The sequence below is a fragment of the Accipiter gentilis genome, chromosome 19 (assembly GCF_929443795.1).
Source record: "Accipiter gentilis chromosome 19, bAccGen1.1, whole genome shotgun sequence".
NCBI classification, from domain to species: Eukaryota; Metazoa; Chordata; class Aves; order Accipitriformes; family Accipitridae; genus Astur; species Astur gentilis.
Genome location: NC_064898.1, coordinates 24,739,152 through 24,762,388, shown reverse-complemented (window position 1 = coordinate 24,762,388; position 23,237 = coordinate 24,739,152). Strand labels below are relative to the sequence as shown.

The window sequence follows — 23,237 nt, the reverse complement described above, 5'->3', positions numbered from 1 at the left end:
CCAAAAACTCAGTGCTGTCCTGCCCTCCGCACTTCTGAGTCACAGAAGACTGAAATTGTGCTAGTGCTTAAACTGCTGAACAGGCAAGAGCTGATTAGGGAGAAAGTTCGTGCTCCACCAATCTGGCCAATGGGGTCTGATTTACCATTCCTGGGCACCTGAACAGTATACCTACAACATTTTTGCCAACAAAAAAAAAAAAAAAAAAAAAAAAAAGGATGTGACTTCCCAAACTGAGACATGTTACATCAGATAGCTTGAAACTCAGCCTTGGGTCTTGGCTTCCTTTCTCCCAACAGGAAATGTTAAGTCATAATAAAAGTTTACTCAAAGACACGTACCCTGCCAGGAAAACCCATGTGAAAAACGCATGTGGAATGTTTTCTAGCAATTACCACAAATTTGTTCTATAAACAAGTTGTTCTTTCAAACAGACTTCCCAGCCCCTCTTACCTGGAATGACAGGCGGACCGTTTTCCATTGATCTCCCCAGAGTACCGATAATATGAAGAGCGCTGTTATAGAGAAGCCCAGGACAAGAAAAGTCCCAATCTGGAAAGGCAAAGAAGACATAAATCAGCTTCAGCATTTCTGCACAGGGTGTGCCACCCATTTGACTCACAGGCTCATTTAAGCAGCTTGGACTTGGTAAGTTTAGGATGCATCAGCTTGACTATGCCAGTTCAGAGCCAAAGAGATCCAACGGGACTAAAACCAGACCAACAGTGCTATCGATTGCCTGCAAGACTGATCTTAAGAGCTGGGTACCCAACTAAGTCAGCTCTCAGGGCTCCCTCTATAATCCTTGGACAAAGAGAGGAATTTCCAGAGGTGATCCATTCCCGCTTGCTTTATGATGGAAGATGCCCCTCTCTCTCTCTGTTGATGTAGATGAAGCCTAGATCACCACCTTACATCAAATCCCTAACCTGCAGATGGCTAAATTCAGAAGTGATTAATTCCATCCAAAAGAGACAGCAACACAGCTTCTTTATGCTATGAGCTGCTCTGCAACAGGCTTCAGCAACAGCAAAGACTCCCATATTTAAGAGATGAGAGTTCACTTTTTAACCAAAAAAGTGAGGAGGTAGCTCGGTCTATTCTTTGGCTTCTTGCTCAGTTTGGTACCAGCACTATGGTGATGGCAGGCTTTTCTTGGTACATCATCTATCTGCTGAGAGCTAAGTGCTAGTAGAAATTGGACCAAGGCTCTAAGCATTTTTCAGGGGGATCCTATAGATCAACACCTTAATAATCTGTCCCTAAACTCTTCTACCCAAGGATGCAGTCTCAGGGTTTTTTTACAAATTGTTCTACGTTTTTCTGGTTCTTCTGGAAGCCAATTTTCAATAGTAAAGACAACTGTGTTTCCATTACTTAAATGAAGAAACACAGGATCAAGTATCTGCATGTTCAGCTATTCCCTTCCACTGCAAGATTTGCAATCACATTACATTCTCCCCTAAACTGCATGGCTAGAGGCTCATTTTTTAAACACCTCAGCCTCAATAATTTATCAAGGACGGTGATTCTAATGCATCATTTTGCAGCAGCAACTCTCTGGGGATTTGTTTCTGCACCTTTAAAACTCCAGGTAGCATTTCTGAAACCACCCGAAGACCAAAAGCCATAAGGCACTGGGATGCCTTGGAAAAGCCAGCTTTCTCTTCTGCAGAGAGAGCAGCCACTTTTTTCACTGCTGCTGGAGTCTGCTACATGATGTCCTTATGACAACTTAGCTTTTGTCTTCATGTTACCACATGTAGACCTGTCAAATATAGACTTCACCTGAATGAGTCACTGCAGGATCCTTTTAGAGTCGGGGGGGGGGAAGGTGCTTTAAGTGTGATTCATTTCATCTTAATTTAGATGTCTACCACCAGCTGGATCAATTGCATCCTCAGGGGTTCACTTCCCTCCACTGACTACAAAGGGAGTTTAGGTGATCAGCTCAGGTGGAGATATCATTCTTATGCGTATCTATAGTCTCCTAAGATTAACCTCTTCTCTCTCTTCCTTCTCTCCCATAAGCTAAGATGTTTTTCATGCAGAGAAACACCACAGACTCAAGTGATTTAAAGCATAGATTAGAGTTACCAGAAAGCCCTGAGTCTCCCCACCTTGTGACTCCAGTGTAGGTACAGCTGCTGACCTTCTGCAAGCAAACACATCGCTAGGACCTGGGAAATCAAGAAGAGATTGTTTGCATTCTGGTAGAAGATGATGAAATGTGTTCAGTGAGGTACTTCTGGAATTATTTTTGCATTGGGAAGTCACTTAACACTAGGTTTTCCAGCACAATGTCAAGGCTGTTAGCAGGACAAGTGTATGGAGAGAAGTGTTTATTGCTACAGGAAAAATGCTTCTGAAATGGCCAAACACATACCAAGGCTGCCCTGCAGGATCAAAGCCCTTTTATGGGTAACAGGTAATGGGGCACTTCGGGGTACACACTTTCAAGGACTTTTCTTTGTGAGTACAAACTCTGAAAGAGGCATGATGGCCAGGGTCTACTGCTATGCTATGAACCAATACAGCACTAACTTTGCCTATTTTTTGTGATTAGGCATGTGATTAGAGGCATATTAACCATGGGAGAGATGTCAGGGAATAAAAAATGCCTCCAAAGCACCACAAAAATACAGAGCAGACAGTGAAGGAGACAACACTGCCACAGTAATCGCAAGAAACGCAAGAGACAGGCACATCTCAGAACAGGGAAAACTGCCTTGGAGATTCAAAGACTCTAGTTTTTGGTGGCTGACACGTTCTTTCCCTCCGATGGCAAGTTGAAGCCCTTGGTGAGGGTTCCAGTGAGGCATGGCACAAACCCCAGTCAGGGGAGGGGACAACTCGAGAAGCCTTGAACACCAAGAAGCAAAGGATGAGGAAAGCCAGGCTGTAGCTTTGATGGAAAGTTTCTTCAAGTTGTCCCGGACCTAAGAAACTGATGAATCTGGTGATGAATTTCACCAGGAGAAGTACCTTGCTGCTGTGAAAATGCACAGGTCTACACTCAGGAATCCGAGTGCCTGGGGCAAGTTTCCCAACCACCATAAGGGACAATTTGGGCACCAGTATCATCAGACATCAGGGTTCAGAGAAAAGTGTGTGTTAGTAGACATCAGTGCTGTATTGAGAAGGATCATTTATGATGCAGGTCCCTCCAGACTACAGCAGAGTGGGATTGTATGAAAACAGGACATACAGATTTAGGGGAAGAGGCTTTTCTCTCCTGAAACCCAACTACAAAGGAATTTAAGCTGTTTCCTATCCAGCTACAAACACACTCTCTTTTCAGGATCATGCTGATTTGAAGCAAGATATAAGCTCAGCAGAGAATACAGATCAGCTTTTAAGTGCTTCTTGATATATTAGCCTGCTTTAATCGAATCCTACACCCAGCACATGATGAGTAACCATGGGAGCGGTTCAGAGAGAATTGAATTACTGCTAAAGATCTTAAGCCAGCCCCATTTAAATAAGCTGTTTCAGAAAAAGGAAGAAAAAAGACACTTTGCTCCTTTTCTGCAAGTAATGTTATATAAAGACCTGGTCCTTGCCTAAGGTGCAGCCAAACACTTATTTCACAGGCCATGCTCAGCCGGACTCTCCCCTGCTACTGCAGTACAATTTCTATATGAATGAAGCGTCACATCTGGGAATGCCATTGGAGGGCGAGCTCATTTTCATGGATGGAAACAACATCTCATTATCAGCTTATGAGACGAATAATCAACAGGTTTCATCCTCAGAGGGTGAAGAAGGAACTCTCACAGTTGCACCGCTGGTCACTTTAGGAGAACGCATCTTGATGGGCCAGTGAGCTGATGTGATGCACACCCCTGAAGCTTAACATCTCAAGCCACAATCACCTAGTTTCATCCTTCTCCTCTAAAGCTGCCTCAAGACCTGCCCAACATGCCCTTCCATAGAGAGCAGCTGCCCTCAGCAGTGTCCCACAGGCTTGCACCTAGACCAGGACTTCCTCAGGCAAAGGGACAACCAGCACCAGCAGGTCTGTCTCCTCCAACTGCTTTCACACATATCCTGGGACTGTGTAATACAAGTACACAGACACGTGGGCTTAGGCAACCAGTATGTTTCTGACTGGTACTGCTGAGGCTAGAGCCAAGGTCCCTCTTGCCAGCCCCATCATCTCCCCGAATCTTACAGCCTCCAAGATTTGCAAGACATGCTTCTTTAGCACGAGGTGTGGAAGTGTCTCCCCTCCACCATGTACCTGCGAAGTGGTAATTGAGGGATGCTTCCCAGCGGCAAGAGAGATGGATTTGTGGCAAGGAGGATTGCACCTCTTTCTCACTCTTTCTGAGTGGGTGCACTGACCACAACAAGGTTATGCTGCAAAAGGATGGACAACAGATGCTTAACCCCACTCTACTTCAGCATGGGAATGACCTTGTACTTATTTCAATAGTGCTGGTGAGGCTTAGGTGGGCTCTGAGCCTACCACCACAAGGACCTGGAGGCAGGCACATAGACATTCAGCTCACCTGAAACATCTGCTCACTTAGATGTTCACAACAGCAGAATTCAGATCCTTACGTTCACTTTCTGGCAAAAATGCAGCAACTCAGAACATGGCTGGGACCCTACTCTCATAGGGGTGGAGGTTTGAGTTCACTTTTTGGACTTCAGTGCCAATGTACTACTTTGAGTTCTCTCTTGCCCTACGAATGGAGAGGCCACAACACATGGGGACCTCTTTACTTTGTAGAGTCGTTAGTCACTTCCACAAAACCCTTAGAACAAACATGGTTGAACTACAGAGAGGAAAATGTTATCTGTTGGTGTTTGAAAGACTGAACAAGAAAAGTTTTTTATTCTTCACAGAGCATGAATGGTCCTGCAATTAGACCCCTCAGCTTAACCTTTTAGCTCTAACGGGGATGAGAAAATTGTCTCGGGGAGTGATAACAATTGAATTAATTGAAACTGATTGTCTGAAAAAATTACAATGATGCATGAGGCTGGAGAGCATCTTTGTCCAGACAGCAAGTGCTTTGTTGTGCAGCGTTTTGTTCAGCTGCTGGTGGCTGGTGGGCAGAAAAGTGTTTGCTTCAGTGGTTCACAATAAGGTCATGGAAGCAGGCTTGCAGGCTCCAGTTGGGTGCCATCGTTAAGGAAGAGGGTATGGTGCTCACAAACAAAACCAGACCAGCCACTGGTTGCTATAAAATCTTTCTGCTCCAACAAGGGCATCAGGGCGCTTGGTTTTCTGACGTGATGGGCTGCTGATGCAAAACATCACAAGGAAAAATTGCCTGGGTGAGATCCCCAGTCCTTCCTGCAACACGTGTGGGGATATTCTCCATCCAACATTGTTCAACCAGAACATGGGATGTAATTCATCATGGGGGCAACCTATTGGACCATCAGTTGTCTGAAATGAATTAGAGCAACCCAGCTATTTTATAGTACCCACACTGATAGATCTATTTAGATGAGGAAGGGCTGAGTTGCACTTATTAGCCTGTGTTTTGCTGGGTGGTTCATCAAGGGCTACACTGAAAGGCCAGACACTGTGACAGGGAAGCTCTGTGAAGAGTGATGGAGAGATGATTCCCGGTAGAGCCGTTCTCTGAAAGGAGCCCTGCCGGGACGAGCATTGCTGAGCCACGGTTGTCATCACAAGACCCTGCATGCAAGCATGTGACCATTGTGTGACCCTACACGTTTTGAGACAGTGGGAGCATGAATGGTGGCAATGACTACTTTCCTCGCTCCCCTTTCCTTCAAGACCTAAGCCTATCTAGGTAACAGCTCTGATGGCGTGGGGCCTCATGCCTCCCAATGCCCACTGCTCAACGCTGATGCGTGCAGCAATCTTGCCAAATGAGACATGATGACATGGTGATGCAATCAAGCAGGACAAGTGCCCTAAGAAATACCCAACAGCTTCGGGTGGGTCGCTTAACAGCTTCATGAAAGCAAGGAGCATGGACCCTCACTGCAGGGGCTGACTCCAGAGCAGAGGAACCTCTGAAGTGTTTCTCTTGTAGGACTTGTCTACTAGGATCCAGACTACTTGTATTCTTCCAGGTTTACCTGTGCTCATCCTCCTGAGGAAGGCAAATGCTGTTAGCCTCATCAGACAGAGCTGAGCTGCTGAGAGAAGGAGGAGGATGTGCCTACACAATGAAGAGTGGGACCAAGACTGAATTGAACCATGTAGGACACCAATTTCACCTCATATTTTCCATCTTCCTTTCTGGCTTTTATTTGCCCATCACCTGTCTTGATAGCTTGCGGTCATCACATTTGTGCTGCCAAGGATGTGAAAATCCTCTAAGAAAGTCCACTGCTTGGACACTGGCTGATGTTTGGGTCCAGCCAGAGCATGACCAAGCTGACATACCAGCCCCAGGGGTCTTCAGGCTCCTTAAGCCCAGGAAATCCTGTAAAGCCCACTTCTAGCATGTGCTATGATGGGTTAGTCTGATCCTGATGTTGACTCCAGATCCACAGCCTGCTGAGGTATGATCTCAGAGGTATCCATGTCAGATGGGCATCTCTGGCAAAGCTCTGAGTTGCCCAAAGCAGCGTTGTAACCACCAAACCACCCATACTATTCCACGACCACTGGGAAAGCCAGGTAGGCTTTACTGAATAATAGACGTTTAGCCCTAGAGCCACCAGGGTGTCACAGAATCCTTGTAATTAAATATTGTTATTTGCCCTACTCAGAGCTTGGTCAGTCCACAGCTTTTATGATGCTATTGATTGCTGTGGGCATGGCCAAACAGATGTCTTATTTATCACTTTGGGTTTTTATTGCTAGCACTAGAATAAAATCACTATTTATTTGTACTTCAGCAGGGACAAAGGACCCCAGAAACCTATTGTGTTACGCACTACATGAACAGAGCCAAAAGAGATTTCTTGCCATGAGGAATTTACAGACTGACTATATGATGACACATCAAGGAATGGGCAAGAACAGCAGGAATTGATGATAAAAGCTGGTTGTCTTGGTCACAGAGGTGAGTCAAAGCCATAATCTCACCCTTAGCACCTGGCATTTCAAAATGAAAGTTGGAGCCGGCATGAGACTGAACGTGGACTCCAGTCCCTGGAGTTAAAGTGATTTCTTAGCCTATAGCTCTGGATGCAGAAGGTGGAAACACAGATGCAGATCTGTCTTTATTTGGGGAGTACCCTATGAGAGAAAGGACAGAGAAAGAGGTAGACATTTTAGGAAATGCTTGCTTTTGGTCTGTTTCCAGTAAATAAAGCAGACAGCAGGTCAGAAGTCTAGAGAAAATTTCACAGGATTTGGAAAAGTAAAGATTTCAGGAACATTGCCTCTTTGGGCATAAACTTCAGCAGCATTTTGTGACATTTCTGTAGTCTCTACCTGGGGAGGAACCCTCCAGCAAAGCAGAGTGAGTCAAGGCAACTTCAGTGATAATGTTCCCCTTCTTCTAATGAGCCTTTTTATTCAGAATTAGAGGAATAACTCAGCTTTGATGATATATCACCACCACTACATGATTCAGAGCCCCATACTTCCCTGCTGTCAAAGCAAGAATCTTTAGCTTCTCCTAAATCTTAATCCAGCCACGGCTGGCTTAGCTTTCCCTGGGTTCAAGGAGAGACTGGACACATTTATCAAAGGGAAATCATTGAGAGAAATCACGTAAACTATGTCTGGCTCAGAGACGCCCAGGCTGAAATTGGTCATCCACAGGTGAACAAGGAGAGGAAGTACCATAAACACTTGTTGTGTTCCCAGTCTTCCCCAGGTATCTTCTGTTTAAAGGTCATATGCAGGGCTAGGCTGAGCTTTGGTCTGACACATTAAAACCATCCTTATGTTTACTTTTTAGGACTATAAATCATGGTCGGCTTACAAGGAGCATTACTTACCAATAACAGCGTGATGTACATGAACAAGATTGCAGCCACAATCAGGAGAACAAGAGACCAGAGAAACCAAAAGCCCAGGTTCCCATAGTTATACCTAAAAAGTAATAAAATATTATAATATTGTTTGTGTTTAGCATATGGACTGGAGGGGAATAACAGCCCTGTTCCTTGAAATTTTGAAGTTTTCAAAGTAATAAAACAAAGAGGGAGGGAGGGAGGAACAACCTACCCTGTAACATGCAAAAGTGGGTAAGAGCTACCTTCCCCAAATCCATGATTGCATTAACCATCAGACTAATACCCCAATGTGCTGGGGTGGTAAAATACAGGACCAAATTGATGGCCTTGCTCCAGAGAGCTCCCAGTCTGACTGTAAGACACAGCACCTCGCTGTAGAGAAGGCAGCCTGGGGAAACAGTGAGATGCCATGATTCAGGCCAACAGCCCACCTTGTCTGCTTGCAGTTGCGTAAGGCACCACAGCAAAAAGGAGATTTGAGTCAGGTTTTGAAGCAGAAAACACCAGAAAGCTGGAGGAGCTGCAGAGGGATTGCCCAAGGAGAGAGAGAGGGAAGCTTTACTTTTTACCCAAAGGCTTATTAAGGATGAATAACATTATTACACCTTTCCCCTCCATAATATTTCAGCTGTTTTAATTCAATTTTAGGGGCCAGATTTGCATAACTGTTGCCTACGTACTGCAGAAGGAAAGGATTTGCATAAATCCCTGCCAGTTATTTCTTACTTTCGAGCCTGGGAACATGCAATTCTCTTTCAGCGAGATAGCTGGTACAATGCCTCTGATGCCAGCTACTACATTTCTTCAGAGAGAACGGGGGGGGGGGGGGAAACAAAGACTCAGAGAAGGAAAGGAAAGAGCTATTTAGTCCCCTTCACTCACAATTTTTGTGATGATGATCCTCCCCTTTCTCCCAAATTCACACTTACACCTAAAAATTGCAGCCAAGCAAAGGGCAGAGCCTCAGCACCTCTGAAGTCACTGGCCGTTCAATTTGGATGCTTTGACCAAGTTTAAGGAGCCAAATCTTTGGCTCACGGCTGAAGTGCCCTGCTGCAGCACAGCTGCTGGGGAGGGTGCTCCTCTCTGCCCAGCCACCCTGCTGACCTGCCCAAGGAGCGGGAGAGGAGGAGAAGGGGGTACTTACCAGTCAAAGTTATTGTAGTCATTTTTCGCTTCACCCCACATGTACAGAAAGACCAGAGAAAAGCAGAACGCTCCAACAAGCAATGGGAAAAACACGCATTCCCGCTGGAGAGGGAGAGGAAGGACAAGTTGTCAGAGCCCTGTCTACCTCAAGGCAATCAGAGCAAATAGCAGACACTTTTAGCCTGTCCCTAAGACACCTGGCTTGGTGTTGGACCTCCTGAAGTAGATATGGAGAGGACTTCCCTCCCCGTCCCCTGTGACCGGTGGAATGTCCTCAAAAGCGTACTCTGCAGCATTTATTTTCAGGCAAAACAGGTCTCACGACTTCACAGATGAACAGGATTTTAACCACCTCACGTTGGAGGGAATCGCACTCTGCAGCAGCCCTCTTTGCAATTCTTACTGCACACCCAACCCCAGTTTTACTTCTGTAATTTGATCCTATGGCTTTGAGGTGTTTCAGCGGTTCAGAGGGTTTGGTGCAAAGTCCTCTCCTGCCACCACACATTTATTAGCTGTGCGATGGCACAGACAAACTGAGCTTGCCACAGAAACACAGCAATACATCAAGCACTTAGAGCAAAATCTAATAACCCCACAGATCTCAGCGGGCTCCAAATGATGTTGGGCAGGGATGCCTTTGGCCCATGACATCAACCACTTCTCAGCTTGGACTGACCTGTTCCTCTGTGTCCTTACACAGAAATCAATATCTGTGCTGATTTTGAGCTAATTTACCGTCTTGCAGCAGCATTTCCCAGGCTCGGTCCTTCTGCGCTGGTACCGCTTCCACCGGCAGCTGTAGAAACCAGCCAGGCAGGAGATGAAGGGCTGATGCTCATATCTCTGTAGCAAGCGCCGACGTACCACCTTCAGCTTTCCAAACTTGAGCCTCTTGAGGCTGGTGGAACTGGCCTCCATCTGGGTGGCTTTATCTCATCTTCCTCCTGAAACAAGACTACAGGTTTTATGGGCAGACTGTAACCCTCCTTTCCTTTTGGGTAATCTTTTCATATCAGAAAAAAGAGAGGAAGTTTTCTCAAGAGGATGCTGCAACCAGCAGGAAAGGGTGCTGAGGACACCTCTCCTAATTTTATATACCTAAGTGAGCTGTCTAACAGAAACACATGGTGATTGCAACTCTCCTCAGCAGTCAGTGGTGCTCCTGGTTGTAACTTTGGTGCTCTGAATCACCTCTGAGGGAACCTCTGCCTCCTTTTGACTGTACGGGGAGCTCTGGAAAATGAAATCACTAACTTAAGCACTCCTTGCAGATTCCCAAATTATGTCAGATGAACCTGAGCCCAGGCTTAGCCATGAGAACTAATTCAACATCACTGTAACCTGTCTGCAACCTGCTACCAGTTTAACTAGTTCATGTTGGAAAGGGACTAAAACACTCCACGTAAACATCTCTCTTATCCTGGCAAAACTACAGCACTACGGAGACTGATCCCTTCAGAAAAAAATTATCTCCTGACTGAAATAGCTTTACGTGGCACTGTTTTTCAAGGGTAGAAAGAGTAGCTGTAAAGATGCACACATAGGAGATCTCTTCATAATCAAGATTTTAAACAAAGAACTTGGTGATAAATTGCAACTGATGTAGTTAACAGTGAAGCAAATAGCACAGGGGTTTGTGCCAGCAAAGAGCAGTTCACCCAGCAGGGCACTATCAAGACCACAAGGAAAGATTTAGAAAAGAAAGTCTTGTGTAGGCATACAAAGAAGAACCATTATCCAGCACTTCTTCAGAGCACAGAGATAGCCAGAGATATTTTTCTATTGCATTAAACGTGCCATTGTATCCTTGAGTCCATACCAACCATGTTCAAATCCAGGCATGTGTGCTGCAAAGTCTCAGCTCAGGACTCTGATTTCTCTGATTTATCTGATGTAATAACAGCCATTTAAGAACAAGAATGAACAATTTGCTGCACTATACATACGGATGAAATGCACACATAAGTTGTTTGCAAATAACTCAGAGCCCAGTGCGTCTTTGCAGAAATCAGTGGATAATTCCTTGCAAACTGACACTTCCCAAAAACCCGATCAGTTTGCAGAAAGCACAAATAAAACAGAGACATAAGGTGCAAGTTAAAACTGAAATGACGCATCCCTGGTACCCTTTCCAAATGTCCCAGCCTATGGGCAGCTGGCGTGCGAAGAGAGAGGATGGAAATGACACAAAAGGGGGTTCAGTTTGGACCACTGCTAATTGAGCAGTGCCCAAGAGTGCCAAGCCCTGAATATTTTCCTGAGACAGACCTGTCTGCCCATCCCGCACAGTCACAGGGAATCCCACACTCTTGGATATGGTGGGGTCAAGCCACCTCTAGAAGCTCAGCAGTATCAGATCTGGGCATCAGCAGGTCACCCCATAGTAAAAAATTGATGCCAATGCCATGCAGCAAGATGGTGATCCTGCTCTTGAATTACACAGAGCACAGATGAGGGGTGCAGGCGTTGTGCCGCCGGCGAGCGGTGCAGACGACAGCTGATCCTGCTGTCTTCATCAGCTGGCCTCAAGTACACCTGGCATCAACCCAGTAATTACCAAGTTACCCCAGCCGCATCTTCTGAATATATTTGAACCTTCAGAGCTCTTACCAGAAGGGTGTCATGTGCCGTGGGGTTGCAGTATTTATTACCTCCTAGGAAGATCCCTAAACCATGAGTTCCCCTGGCCACAGCATCCATTCTTGCCCAGCCCTTCTCCTTCAGCAATAGGAATTCAGGACACTGGACCAAACCCATCAATTTTGCTGGCAGAGGGCCATGAGGTTTGTTACTCGCATTCCTGGCGTGGGCACGAGGCTCACGCATCAATATTTACCAGTGAGCACATAGGATTTAACAGGAAAACAGAGATAGCAGAGACCTCAAAACACTGTTCGCTCCATCTGGCTGGTTACGGCAGCATGTCAGGCGTTAAATCTAGGGTTTAGTCTTCCCCCCTCATAAAAATTGCTGGTGATGGAGATCCCACCAGCTCCCAAGACAGGCTATTCCAGTCCAAACTAGCTTTAACATTTAACGTTTTTTCCCAATGTGTAGTCTCCTGTGGTACAGTTTAAGCCCACTGCCTCATGCCCTGTTCATGGTGGATATAAAGACCAAAGAGCAAGCAGGAAAACACGCATCAGCAGGAGAGCAAAGTTTAGGACTCCTTAGCAAGTGAGCCGTGAAAGCGGTAACATATGTTTTTCAGCTCCATAAACCCAAGAGATCTCAGGTTTTTCCCTTGCAAACAGAGACTTTGTTTGTTCACAGATAAGAATCCCCATAATCACAGGCAGTTGAACAGGGCTGCTTGTTTCCCACTGCTTGACAGAGAGTGAGGAAAAGCATGAGAGTGAGGAAAAGCATGAGAAATAGCCCAGGGGGATGACGGACGAAGGAGCAGGGGAGAAAAAGCAGGAAACATATTCAGCCACAAGGCCTGAATGCAGAATGTACTGCAAGCTGAGCTTGCTTGAGAGGCCACTACACAAGGAAAAAGAGAGTATCCTTGTCTTTTTTTGTGCTGTAGAGCTAGGGCATCCATCTTTTGAGGGATAAACAGGTACAGCAGCCAAATTTGGCATTGCCCTATAGCCTTTTCCTTGTGGCTTTTAAGCGTTTCTCTTCTTCCTTTCTCCTACATCTTACCAACTTTCTCCAACACAATATCCTACAACACGCGGGCAGGCAGGTGCAGGGCTCTTTTCAGATGTTACAAACACACTTCCCAGTCAGCTGCATGTAGAAAATTGGCAAAAAAAAATATTCCGTGGGTACCAGCAGCCATGTGAGGGAAATGGAGATGGTCATTTCTCAGCACCTGAGCATGGCCTGCTTGCCCTGAGCATCTTGATGGTGTAGGAAGGCAGGCGATAGGAGTGATGCCCCCTTAGCCCATATGACCATTCTCAAGGGATTTGGAGAGAAAATGAACCCCATGCTAGGGGTGGGAGGTGCTTTTTGGCTGAGCTGAGCCTTCCCAGAACCTGCAGCTCCGTTGCGTGGGGACTTCTGGTGCCATCCCATCATTCTCTGGGGTACCAGTTCCTGCCCTTCCACTTGGGAGTCTTCCACAGCATTGCATCAACAGATGCAAAGGAGTAAAATCAACCTCCTGGCAAGCTGCTGGTTGATCACCATCACCACGAGCTGCACACAGACCTAGCCACCAGGCAGAAAATCTCAGCAAAGAGCATCCCTTAAACCTGCATTTTTCTGCCCAAGGGTCCCCTTTATTTCACCATCATCTGCTTTCCGTTTCTTTTCGGCGAATTAATGAGGTTTAACACAGGAAAGGAAAAAGGATCAAATAAAATAAAGCTAGTCATAATCTCCCCATGATGTGGAATATACTCTACATCCTTTCCTTTCACTGGCAGATGATAATTATAATTTATCACCAAGACTTCCAACAGTTTCTTTATAAGCCCTAATTATACCTTACTTCTATGGGGGATCCCAGGGAGTATGTGCAGCTCGAGACAAACACAGGCAAAGTACATTTCATGAGTTGATTAGCTGTTGGCTTTGAGGTGTCGTTAGAGCAAAGAAACAATAGGGCTTAACACAAGAAATAACGAACGAATGTGGAAGTAGAAGGGTTTAAAAAGGATTAACTGCTCCTGTGATGGCAGGGACAATATTTATGCATTTCATTTGTTGTAGTACACCTCCAACATGCAATGGTTGTGGTTTTCAAAGCTATGGGGAGGTTTCCACCAAGGTTAATGCCCTGTATTTTGTAATATGCCATCACACTTTGAACAGACACAAATAATCAAATGTATTTCTACCAAATTAATCTACAAGTAAGCCAAAATCCTACATCTATTAGGATTGCACAGGGACTTATCCCTGTCACAGAGGACTCTCTGCACTACAGTCTAAAGGTCAGGCACCCAGCAGGAGCTGTGTTGAAAATGGTTGGCATGGCCTGCTCAATTTTCAGTCCCAGAACCTGCTGAGAGCAGGATTCATCTGTGGTCACATGCAAATGCTTTAAGGCAAGATCTTCTGAGGCAACCAAATAATTTTGTGGGGTCAATTTGACAAGCCCCTGAGGAACCAACCCCTGTGGCTGCAGATGAGCAATAAGGGTTTGGTAACGCTGCACGGTGAAGCAAGCCTCACTCCAAGGTGGGATCTATTCATCTGAAAACAAAGCCACAGATTGCCCATGAGAATTTAGGGTAGAAAAGGCACCTTAATCCCTGGCTTTATTCCAGAGTGACCATCATGGGAAATAAAGTTCCAAAGTTGAACATTTCGCACAAATCATTTTTTCCTCTGCCCTAATCCTCCCCCAAAACTGTTTGGTGTCGCTCTACTCCTTCACGGTACCTCTCTCAATAGTCTCTCATGCTTGGAGGATGTTTTTCCCCAATGTCCGGTCCCCAGGGATGACTCACTATCCACAGTCACTTGCAGAAACCTTGTTTAAACATAATCATCGTCACTGGAAATAACAGTTGTTTTTCTTCATCTTCAAAGTACTTTGTGAGCTACATTAACAAATGTGTGCCCAGGAAATTATTGGCCAAGCCTCAGAGCATTTACAACGGATTTTATACAAATGCTTTCAGCTTCGTGTGGAAACAGGCAAGGGGAAATCATCGTGTTTGTAAAAGGGTTTCACGGCGCTACAATAGATTTTCCCTCTCGCCTGCTAGGAGCAAAATGAGTGTTTTGAATAAAGCTGATGAATAGTAGCTTAAAAAAAAAAAAAGGAAGCAAAAGAAGGGGTGGAGAAAGACTTTTCACAAATGCCACGTCTTTGGCTGGACTCAAGCATATTACCATCTAGTATTATTATTATTACACAGAAATCTGCCCAAAGGGCCAGGTGGTTTCGGTTCTGCAGAGGTTTGCACGCCACCAGCCTTCCTCCATTGCAAGGAGCAAAAGCATGGGTCTGGCACAGATGGGGATGATTTTGGTTAGGGAAACTTTCCTTTGAGGTGGAATGGGAGGTTATTCCCAGCACAGCTGCTCAGTGGGGGCCGAGTTTAAATTATTTTTGACTGAAAGCTGCTTTCTACACAGGTCCACCCCACCTATCTTCTAGAGAGGTCCTCCCAGCCCACTCTCCTTTTCTTCTGGAAGGTCTTGCCTACACCAACCCTCCTTGTAGAATGTTGCATCTCCCCCTCTTCCTTCTAGAAAGTCCCAACAGCCCAAACTGTCCTTCTAGAAACTTCCACTGCACCACTCAAGCAAAGGTGGCCACCCAAAGCCACCAGCCCAGCATGCTTGGTGGCCATCAGACCATGCCAGCCCTGGGTCTCCATGATCCCGAGGACTAAAGCTGCAGCTGCTCCATCACGGTGGGTCCAGGTGATGAGCAGGCAGGAGGCTCACCAGCCCTGGTTGCTCCAGGGAAGGAATGCTCCAGTCCCAAGGGGAGGAAAGGGTGACCCATGTCCAACCCAAGGTGCTCTCCCAGCCCCAAGTGGCAGCAATTGCTGTCAGCTTTACTGATGGTAATGGGGGAGAGAAGATTCTGGCTGAGGATAACAAAGAAGCCCCAAAATCCAGCACCAAATGCTGATGCAAACACAGCAGAATTTTGTGCTTTCATGCCTGTTTTCCGTATTTTCCCCTGTACTACAATGTGGATAGGGCCCAGTTTGGCCATGGAATGGCCTGAAAAACTCTGAATCAGAAATGTCATTTTAAAAAGTAGATATTCACCTATGAAATGGTTTGGATGACGTGTTTTTCAGGAATTGCTTTCCCAGGATGTATTCACATGACTCGTAATGTAAGAAAGCTCTGATCCAAGAACAGGGTCTACAGGCACTTTCCCAGCATTGCAGAAGTGGGCACAATGCACAGGTAGCTTTGGCCCTGTTGATGCCAGACCCATCAGTGGTGCCTTCCCTCTTTGACTCTCAGCTCCTTCATAGAGCTGATATATAACCCATAAACTTGTTCTAGCCCCCTTATCACAGTCTTGGGGATCCCTGTATAAGGATGGCCAGCCCTTTGGGGAAGCTGGCATCCCTCCTCTGGGCAGTACAGGTGGGAATAGGCAAAAATTAGCCCCAAAAGCGGTCAGAACAGCAACCTTCCAGCTATGACCACATGGAGACCTTCCACCACCCAGCCAGATGTTGGTCAAAGCTGGAAGCAGCAAGATGTCCATGTTTAGGTGTCATTTTGTTCACTCAAAAAGGGAATCGGGAGCACTGGTAAGCTCATACCTCCAGGTCAAGCCTGAAAATGGAGACTCAGCATGACCAAAGTGGGGCGAAACGCTGCTCCCCATGCTTCAGCGTGGTCAACAGGAGAAGGGAAGAGTTTTGTCCTCACCTTTTGTCCTCACCTCACCTCCTTGCTTGTGGCCATGCGACATCACCAGCAGCGATGTGTGCAGCCGTGCTCAGCTCAGCCCCGTGCAGCACATGGGGAACAGCCCCAGGCTTTGCCCCTGGGTGGCCCGTGGCTTTCTAAGAAGTCTCTCTCCCACCACTGAAAAGCCACCGTGGGGAGGCAAAAAGTGCTTTGACGTCTCAAAGCCTGCCTTGGAGGGGGAAAGGAGGAGGAAGAATAAATCCCTTGGAAAAAAAAAAAAAAAAACCAACAAAAAAACCCAACAAAAAACGGCGCTCGGAAAGGGGGGAAATATTTCTTTGAAGATAAATCCTACTTTGTGCAATTCAGCGTGCCCTGGCTCGGGTCCCTCTCTGCTCCTGTGAATGCCTAAGCGGCTCTTTGTGCCCTGCTGTTAAGGGGAGACGAGGAGATTGGGACGCAGCGTGGGGGACCCTCTCCGGCCCCACAGCCCCACCGAGGGCAGCAGACTGCTGCGAGCATCGTCTCCGAGGGAAGACTTTGTCTGTCAGCCAAGAGGGGGAAAGAAAAGAGGTTTGCAGATTGCATACCTCTGCCCGGCAGCTCTGCAGAGAGCTATTCAGCCTGGACAAAGGACGGGGGCCCTAGACGGCCACCGCGCCGAAGCCCCCAGCGTTGGCCCTCCCCCAAGCTGTGGGTGTTAAAGTTCAGACCTTGGAGCAAAACATCCCAGCAAAGAGGGGAGGAAAAGGGAAGAAAGGATGCTTTCCATGCCACCGGCTAGAGGTTTCTCTGTTTAGTTATGTATAGCATCCAAATGCATCAGGGTTGGCCCATTTTTGCACCATAAGAATGTAGTTCTGCTGTTCCCAGAGGAAAATCTTTTCCAGCTAATTAAACACTACCACATTTCTTCATAAACCATCTCAGAAATCTTTTGAACTCACTTCAGAGTAAAAGGATAGTGTGAGACAAGATCCATGCTCAAATCCCCTGACCTAACACCAACCTACAGACACAGCAGAACCATCACCCAGAGCCTCAGTTTCCCAACGTAGGGTTGCGCCAACAGCAAAACAAGAGCAGCAGATGAGGACTGTATAGCTCACTTGATTTTCCTCCATCTGCTGGTGCGAGCCATGGAGTCTGCTTAGCAAGGCAGGAAGATCAGTGCAGACAACCCATGGGCAGAACCTTGATGGACCTCCTCAGGGCCCAGGACACCCAGCACAGTCAGCTCTGCTGGATCAGCACCCAACAGCGCTCACATCCCAGCAGCCCGGAAGAAGGGAGCAATTTATTTAGCTGCAGAGCTTGGGATGGATGTTTTCATTCCTCCTTTGGTCTTCCTGTAAGAGCGGTTGGACTCATCTCCTCTGTGTTTGAGCGGTCACCCTGAGTGGCTGGTACAGCCAGCAAAGAGAAATGGGCACAAGCCAACTCAACTCAACTCATCCAAGGGCAGATGAACTGTCCCACGCGTGTCCAACGTGTCAGGGCACGAACCCAGCCCAAGACAAAGCGGCGTTCATCACGCAAACCCAGTGAGTCCAGCTCAGACCTGTGACCCTTCCAGCTCACCTCCAAGGAACTTCTGCATCCTGGGCTTCACAAGCTGCCTTGGTATGGGCACCAAAGCCCATGGCTACCTGGAAGATGCCCCCATAGAAAAGCTCAGACCAGGCAGATGTCAGCTAATGGGATGAGGAAAGTATTTCCCAGGATCAGGGAGAGCCAGGCACTGCCAAGCACATGATGGACCTTGCCCTGCTCTGTTTTGCCCTGCTCAGTTTAGCTCCTCAGGTGCTGGGAGCCAGCCCTGGATGTCTGTGCCCAGGTGAAGGCACGACGGCTCTGCGGTTAGAGCTGGCGGTGACAAACATGGACCAGCTTGGTGCCAGGAGCCAGCAGGCGAGCCTCTGACGTCCCATACAGGCTCTCCTGACACCAGCCGCGGTGGCACGTCCAGATGACAATGTTTTCTGGATCTTTGTTAAAGCTCTTCTCACCTATAGATGATGTTTCATTTCCTTCCAGCCCAACAAGCACTTCTTTCCAAAAAGCAGTTTCTGCCAGGTGCATCCCACCCCCCAATCCGCAGGGACAGAGGTGGACAGGGCGGCTCATTGTCACTCAGACAGCAGCATGGAGAGGCCAAGGCCACCGCTGCCAGGGCGTTGTCACCGCCTTGGCTCTGGGTCTATCCCCGCTGCCGTACAAAGGGCGGCCACGGAAATTCTCCACGCGGATTTACATGCAGCAGTCACAGGGACCACAGATGCTCCCATGAGTAGGGCCACATGACTTATTGAGGGCAGCAGTTCCCAACCCTACAGTGCCTCATTCTTACAGAATGGCCAAAGAATCATCCCCCAAACCAGCATTCACCATGAATTGCAGAGGAATATGGGAGAGGCTCAGCTTGGTAGCAGGCTGCCAACAGGCAACAGGGAGGGAAGGAAGAGGTCACAGTGGTAAAGGTCTAAGATGGGGGCTGGATAATCTGGGGGATGGAGAAGGTAAAAGGGTCGGTGTCATTCACCTGCATTTCTTGCAAGAACTGGGTTTTGCTCAACCAAAAACTCTTAAAAGCTTTGCAGAGAAAGAGAGCGCTTAGGAGAGAGCCACCATGACCCCACAGAACCTTTCTGCCTGCTTTAAGGCATGAATCAATTAAAGGAATCACAGAGCAAAGGATAATCAGTAGCAAGTACAACTTAAGAACTAAGTAGTCTTTTAAAAAGCAGTTGCTCTTGCCAATTTCTCCCCTCCCCCCTTTTCTAAAGTGTCTTTTATTTCTCCAACTCTGGACACCTTCCAAAATAAGTTCAGTGATTAAGAGCAGCTGCCGAAAGGACCAGACTGAATCAGTGGCAGCAGCCGGGGCCTCAGGAGCAGAGAGGACTGGACCCATCAATTGTCACAGAGGCTCGGTGCTGTACAAACGTCTCGGGGATTGAAAATCTTCCAGGGGCTTCCAGCCTAATTAGAGCAGATGGAGGTTGGAGAAACAAGGAATTGCTGCATTGGAGAACAGAGGAAATGAGGTGGGAGAATAAGGAAGGGACTGACTCCAAAGCATTTCTACGCAAGCAATGAGACTCCAGCCTGAGCGTGCAGGCATACAGTGACGCTTCGAGCTGCTCCCGTGCTGTGCCCTGCTTGCAGATCTGTTCTTCCTTCTTCTTGCACCCAACAGCGAGGTTGACATCAAAACTGCCCCCATGGGAAGCAGTCACAACCTCAATCACACACATACACGTTACCCCCACCCAACCCTGCTCTATCTCCCTGCCTGCTGCTCTTACAGTGCACCACCACCATGGTGAACTTCTTGCCCTTGTCACCTTTCCATGCAAACATTGACTAAAGAAAAGCACTAGCGTGCTGTGATGGCCCCAAGACCCTTCCCTTGGCACCAGACCTGCAGAGGACAAGTCCTAGGACAGGGTTCCTCATCTCTCTCTTGCTACAGTGTCATGTGCACTCACGTAGACTACAACTGCCCAAAAACCAGAAAGGACCTGGGCCAGGAGGATGAAGAGTCCATCCTGACCCTGACAGCAGGTCCTTATCATCCTTAACACAGCATCTTCTCTAGGGACACCACAAAGACTTGCAAGGCAAAAAATTACAGGAGAGTAAGACCAGTATGAAACTAGGACATGGGCATGTTCAATCTGTTCAACCCTCTAAAGTATCACTCTTTATTCTTCCTTCCTTTTTCCTGGAGAGGACAAGAAAGGGTTGAAACGCAGCAGATGCCAATGTTCTGCTGGTGGGGAGAGTCACAGAGAACATGAGCAAATGCCACCCTCCATTTACTGAGATCTTACCAAATGCCAACTCCTCAGCCACCAAAAAGCAGCCAGCTGTGGCTCCTCCTTGAACACTGCTGGGAGAGGAGTCTCCGGCACGTGGAGAACAGGGTGAGGACAAGATGCTGAAGAGAGGAGCACCTGCAGGCAGCCTGCTCAGCTCTCTCTCACAAGGTATCCAGACCTGGAACAGAGGTTGCAACGTGGAGCCAAGCCCATGCTGCCCTCAGGGCTCATCCTGCCATGAAGGCATGGTCCAGGGTGCCTTACAGGTCATGTCTCCAAGCTGCTCTACCCATGCTGGCTCCCTTTCTTTCCTTTCAGTAAGGACTGAAAGGAGCCAAAAGAACCTTCCCAATTTCCTATCAGATCTGCTTTTTTTCAAAAAATAGTCCAAGACCCTCATTTATCACACACCGCAGAGGTCTCTGGGGCAGTCCTACAAGCCAAATCATAGGTCATCACTCCAAGATGAGGTACAGACCTTCTCCTTCAAAATATCCCAAGACCTGGAGTCAGGTTTGGACCAAAGTTGGGCTTTTGCTTCGTGCACGGCATTACAGTCTGCAGGGAGCAACCATCGCAGAGCTCCCTCCAGCCTGTCCCCGACACAAAGCCACCCAGCTGGGACTTTGCCACTGGGCAGGATTTGCTCCACCCTGCGAGGAGGCAGGAGCACACGTGTCTGAGCTGATGGGTGATAACTTGTGGAGCCATTTGCACACAACGAGCTTGAAGGAGGGCTTCTGGTCTCTCAAACAGCAAGGAGATTAAGTGCACGTTGCCAAAGGGCCACAAACTTTAAAAAAAAATATGCTTTCTCTTAAATTTTGGTTGGTATTTTATCACACTAAACACCACCGCATGGTGACAACTTGTGCAGAGGCACTTTGTAAGCTGCAGGTAGTCTCACAACAAGCTATGCCCACCAAATTTAAAGAACTGCATTTTCATCACTAGAAATAACACATAAAGCTCAAAAGACACCATCCAATCACCTCGGTCCAATGTTGCGGTGTAAGAAAGGCACAGGACTGGTCATGAAACCCAGTTTTGTATTTCTCTGCAAAGATTTCAAATTGCCCTGGAAATCTTAAACACCTTTTAAACATTTCAATAGCAAAGTTGGAAAGGAATTCATAGGTTTGGCTCCTTTCACATTCAGAATATTTTTTTAATTAAAATCCAGCTGATCCCAGGGTACATTATGCTTTTTTTTTTTTTCTTTGTTAAATGCAGCTTAAAAGCCTTGAGCAGCTGTAGGAAATTATTTCTGTTCCCTCTTGCCCTTCCACCTGGTATCATGTGCTGGAGGATAAGTCCTGAGAGACATTATATTGTGAGATCAGGATTCCCAAAGAAAGCATAGAAGTGAAGAGGAGGTGATGTACACCACGGGCTGGACCTCCAGCCAATTAAAGTTTGCACAATCCAATCCTATGTTTGCCTCGTGCTGGTCCCCAGGTTCATATCAGCTTAGCGCCTGACCCTGAATTCAAGTTCGCTCTTTCCTAGAAGTAAAAATTCCCCCATTTCACTGCTAATTATGGTTATCCCTACAAGTAATGTGGAAGTATTCGGACAAGAGCAGCAGACTAAAGCCAGGGCCAAATACCGCTTTCAGCTGCAAAGCGAGCTGCTCGCCAAACAGGTGCCCATCTAAACTCCCAGAGTGACGTGCAGCGGCGGGGCAAACGTTGGACCAGAGGCTTCCTTCCAGCCTTTCTAACCAGGTCCTGATTATTTACAGCTGTTCCCAGATGTTACCCTTTCACGGGTTATTTGTTCCAGAGTCAACCTCCCCGTTCACACGCTAGGCGAACTCAGGGGAAGAAAGAGAGAGGCTCCTTTCTCCCTTTTACTATGGAAACAGCCCTTTATCCCAAGAATTGTAAATGCTCGGCCGCCGTTTCCCTCCCACCACCACCCCGGTTACAGCAACCCCACCAGCCACCCACCGCTCACGTCTCACCCCAGCTCCCGGTTCTCCCCTCAATAGGTCACAGCCAACTCATCCAGCACAGACCCCAAGAACAAATCCAGACTGCTGAGCACCTTCTCCTCTCCAAGCAGCCACCAGAACCCCCCCCCCCCGCTCACAAATCACCCCCTTTGCTCCCCTTTTGTTACCGGTTCTCCCCATTCTCCGGGCTTTGTTTCTCACTGCAATCCAGGCAGGAGCTGGGTCAATCGCCCGCTATCTCATCCCAACCAACACACTCAAAAGTCCAAAGGGAAAAAAGGAAAAGTCAAAGAAATTCCCCCCCCCCCCCCTCCAACAGTGCTAACTTTTAGGGCAGGCAGGAAAGATCAGGCAGAGATGCATTTCACCGGGCAGGAGCATCTTTAAGAGTTAGGAGAGAGGAGGTAACTTACCTTGCCGGGATACGCATGGAGGGGTTATTTTTTGCTTTCTGCCACACTTAGGTTGCTGTGTCCTTTGCTCGTGACACTCTGGGACCCGAATGGTGGCACCGCTGTGTGACACCCAGTATTAGAGAGGCTGCTGGAGCCGTCCCTCCCACGGTAGGAGGGGCCACGCGGGGCTTTATAAATTCAGTCCCCAAGGCTGGAAAAACTAAAATCTCCTCTTGGGACGCAGGCAGCTGCTCACTGCATGGCTCTAGGAGATGCCGGGGACTTGAGGGTGAACCTGGGTTGGATTCATCCCTCGCCTCACCCAGAACAGGAGAGGCTGGTATTCAAGTCCCGCCTCGGCAGAATTAGGTGTCCAAAGGATGGGGTCCGAGGAAGCATCCCAAAGGAGATTTGTGCAAGACGTGTTGTCGCTGACTCTCAGAATTAAAACTCCCAAACCTCCTCTGTGAAAATGCTTCCCACAGTTGTGAGCCCCAGCCAGGAATCCACTGCACCAAATTTCTGAGCAACCCTGGATGCAAAACCTGCTTATTTTATTTTTTTTTTTCATGGTTTTGGGATTTAGTATCTAAATCCTATTAGAGACACAACTTCCTTTAGAAGGGGAGAGGGGGCAGGTCAGCACAACAAAAGCAGTTTGTGCGGTTGCATTTTGTAACCTCCAATGCACCCTGGACTTTCAAA

General features: G+C 47.4%; 1 protein-coding gene across 2 annotated transcripts in view; it reads right to left on the bottom strand.

Annotated features, from left to right (window-relative positions):
- The window catches only part of GDPD4 (glycerophosphodiester phosphodiesterase domain containing 4), a 34,985-nt gene extending 12,353 nt beyond the window's left edge, over positions 1-22,632 (bottom strand). Inside the window, exons 1-6 of one of the 2 annotated variants that reach the window (XM_049823154.1) lie at positions 22,551-22,632; positions 9,796-10,015; positions 9,056-9,159; positions 7,891-7,984; positions 2,121-2,180; positions 454-552 (exon numbers count right to left, since the gene is read on the bottom strand). In XM_049823154.1, the coding sequence (XP_049679111.1) occupies positions 454-552; positions 2,121-2,180; positions 7,891-7,984; positions 9,056-9,159; positions 9,796-9,978 (540 nt within the window). In that variant the 5' untranslated portion in view covers positions 9,979-10,015; positions 22,551-22,632. The remainder of the gene's footprint in view (positions 1-453; positions 553-2,120; positions 2,181-7,890; positions 7,985-9,055; positions 9,160-9,795; positions 10,016-22,550) is intronic. The other variant, XM_049823155.1, reaches the window with a different exon arrangement.
- Between the last annotated feature and the right edge of the window lie 605 nt (positions 22,633-23,237).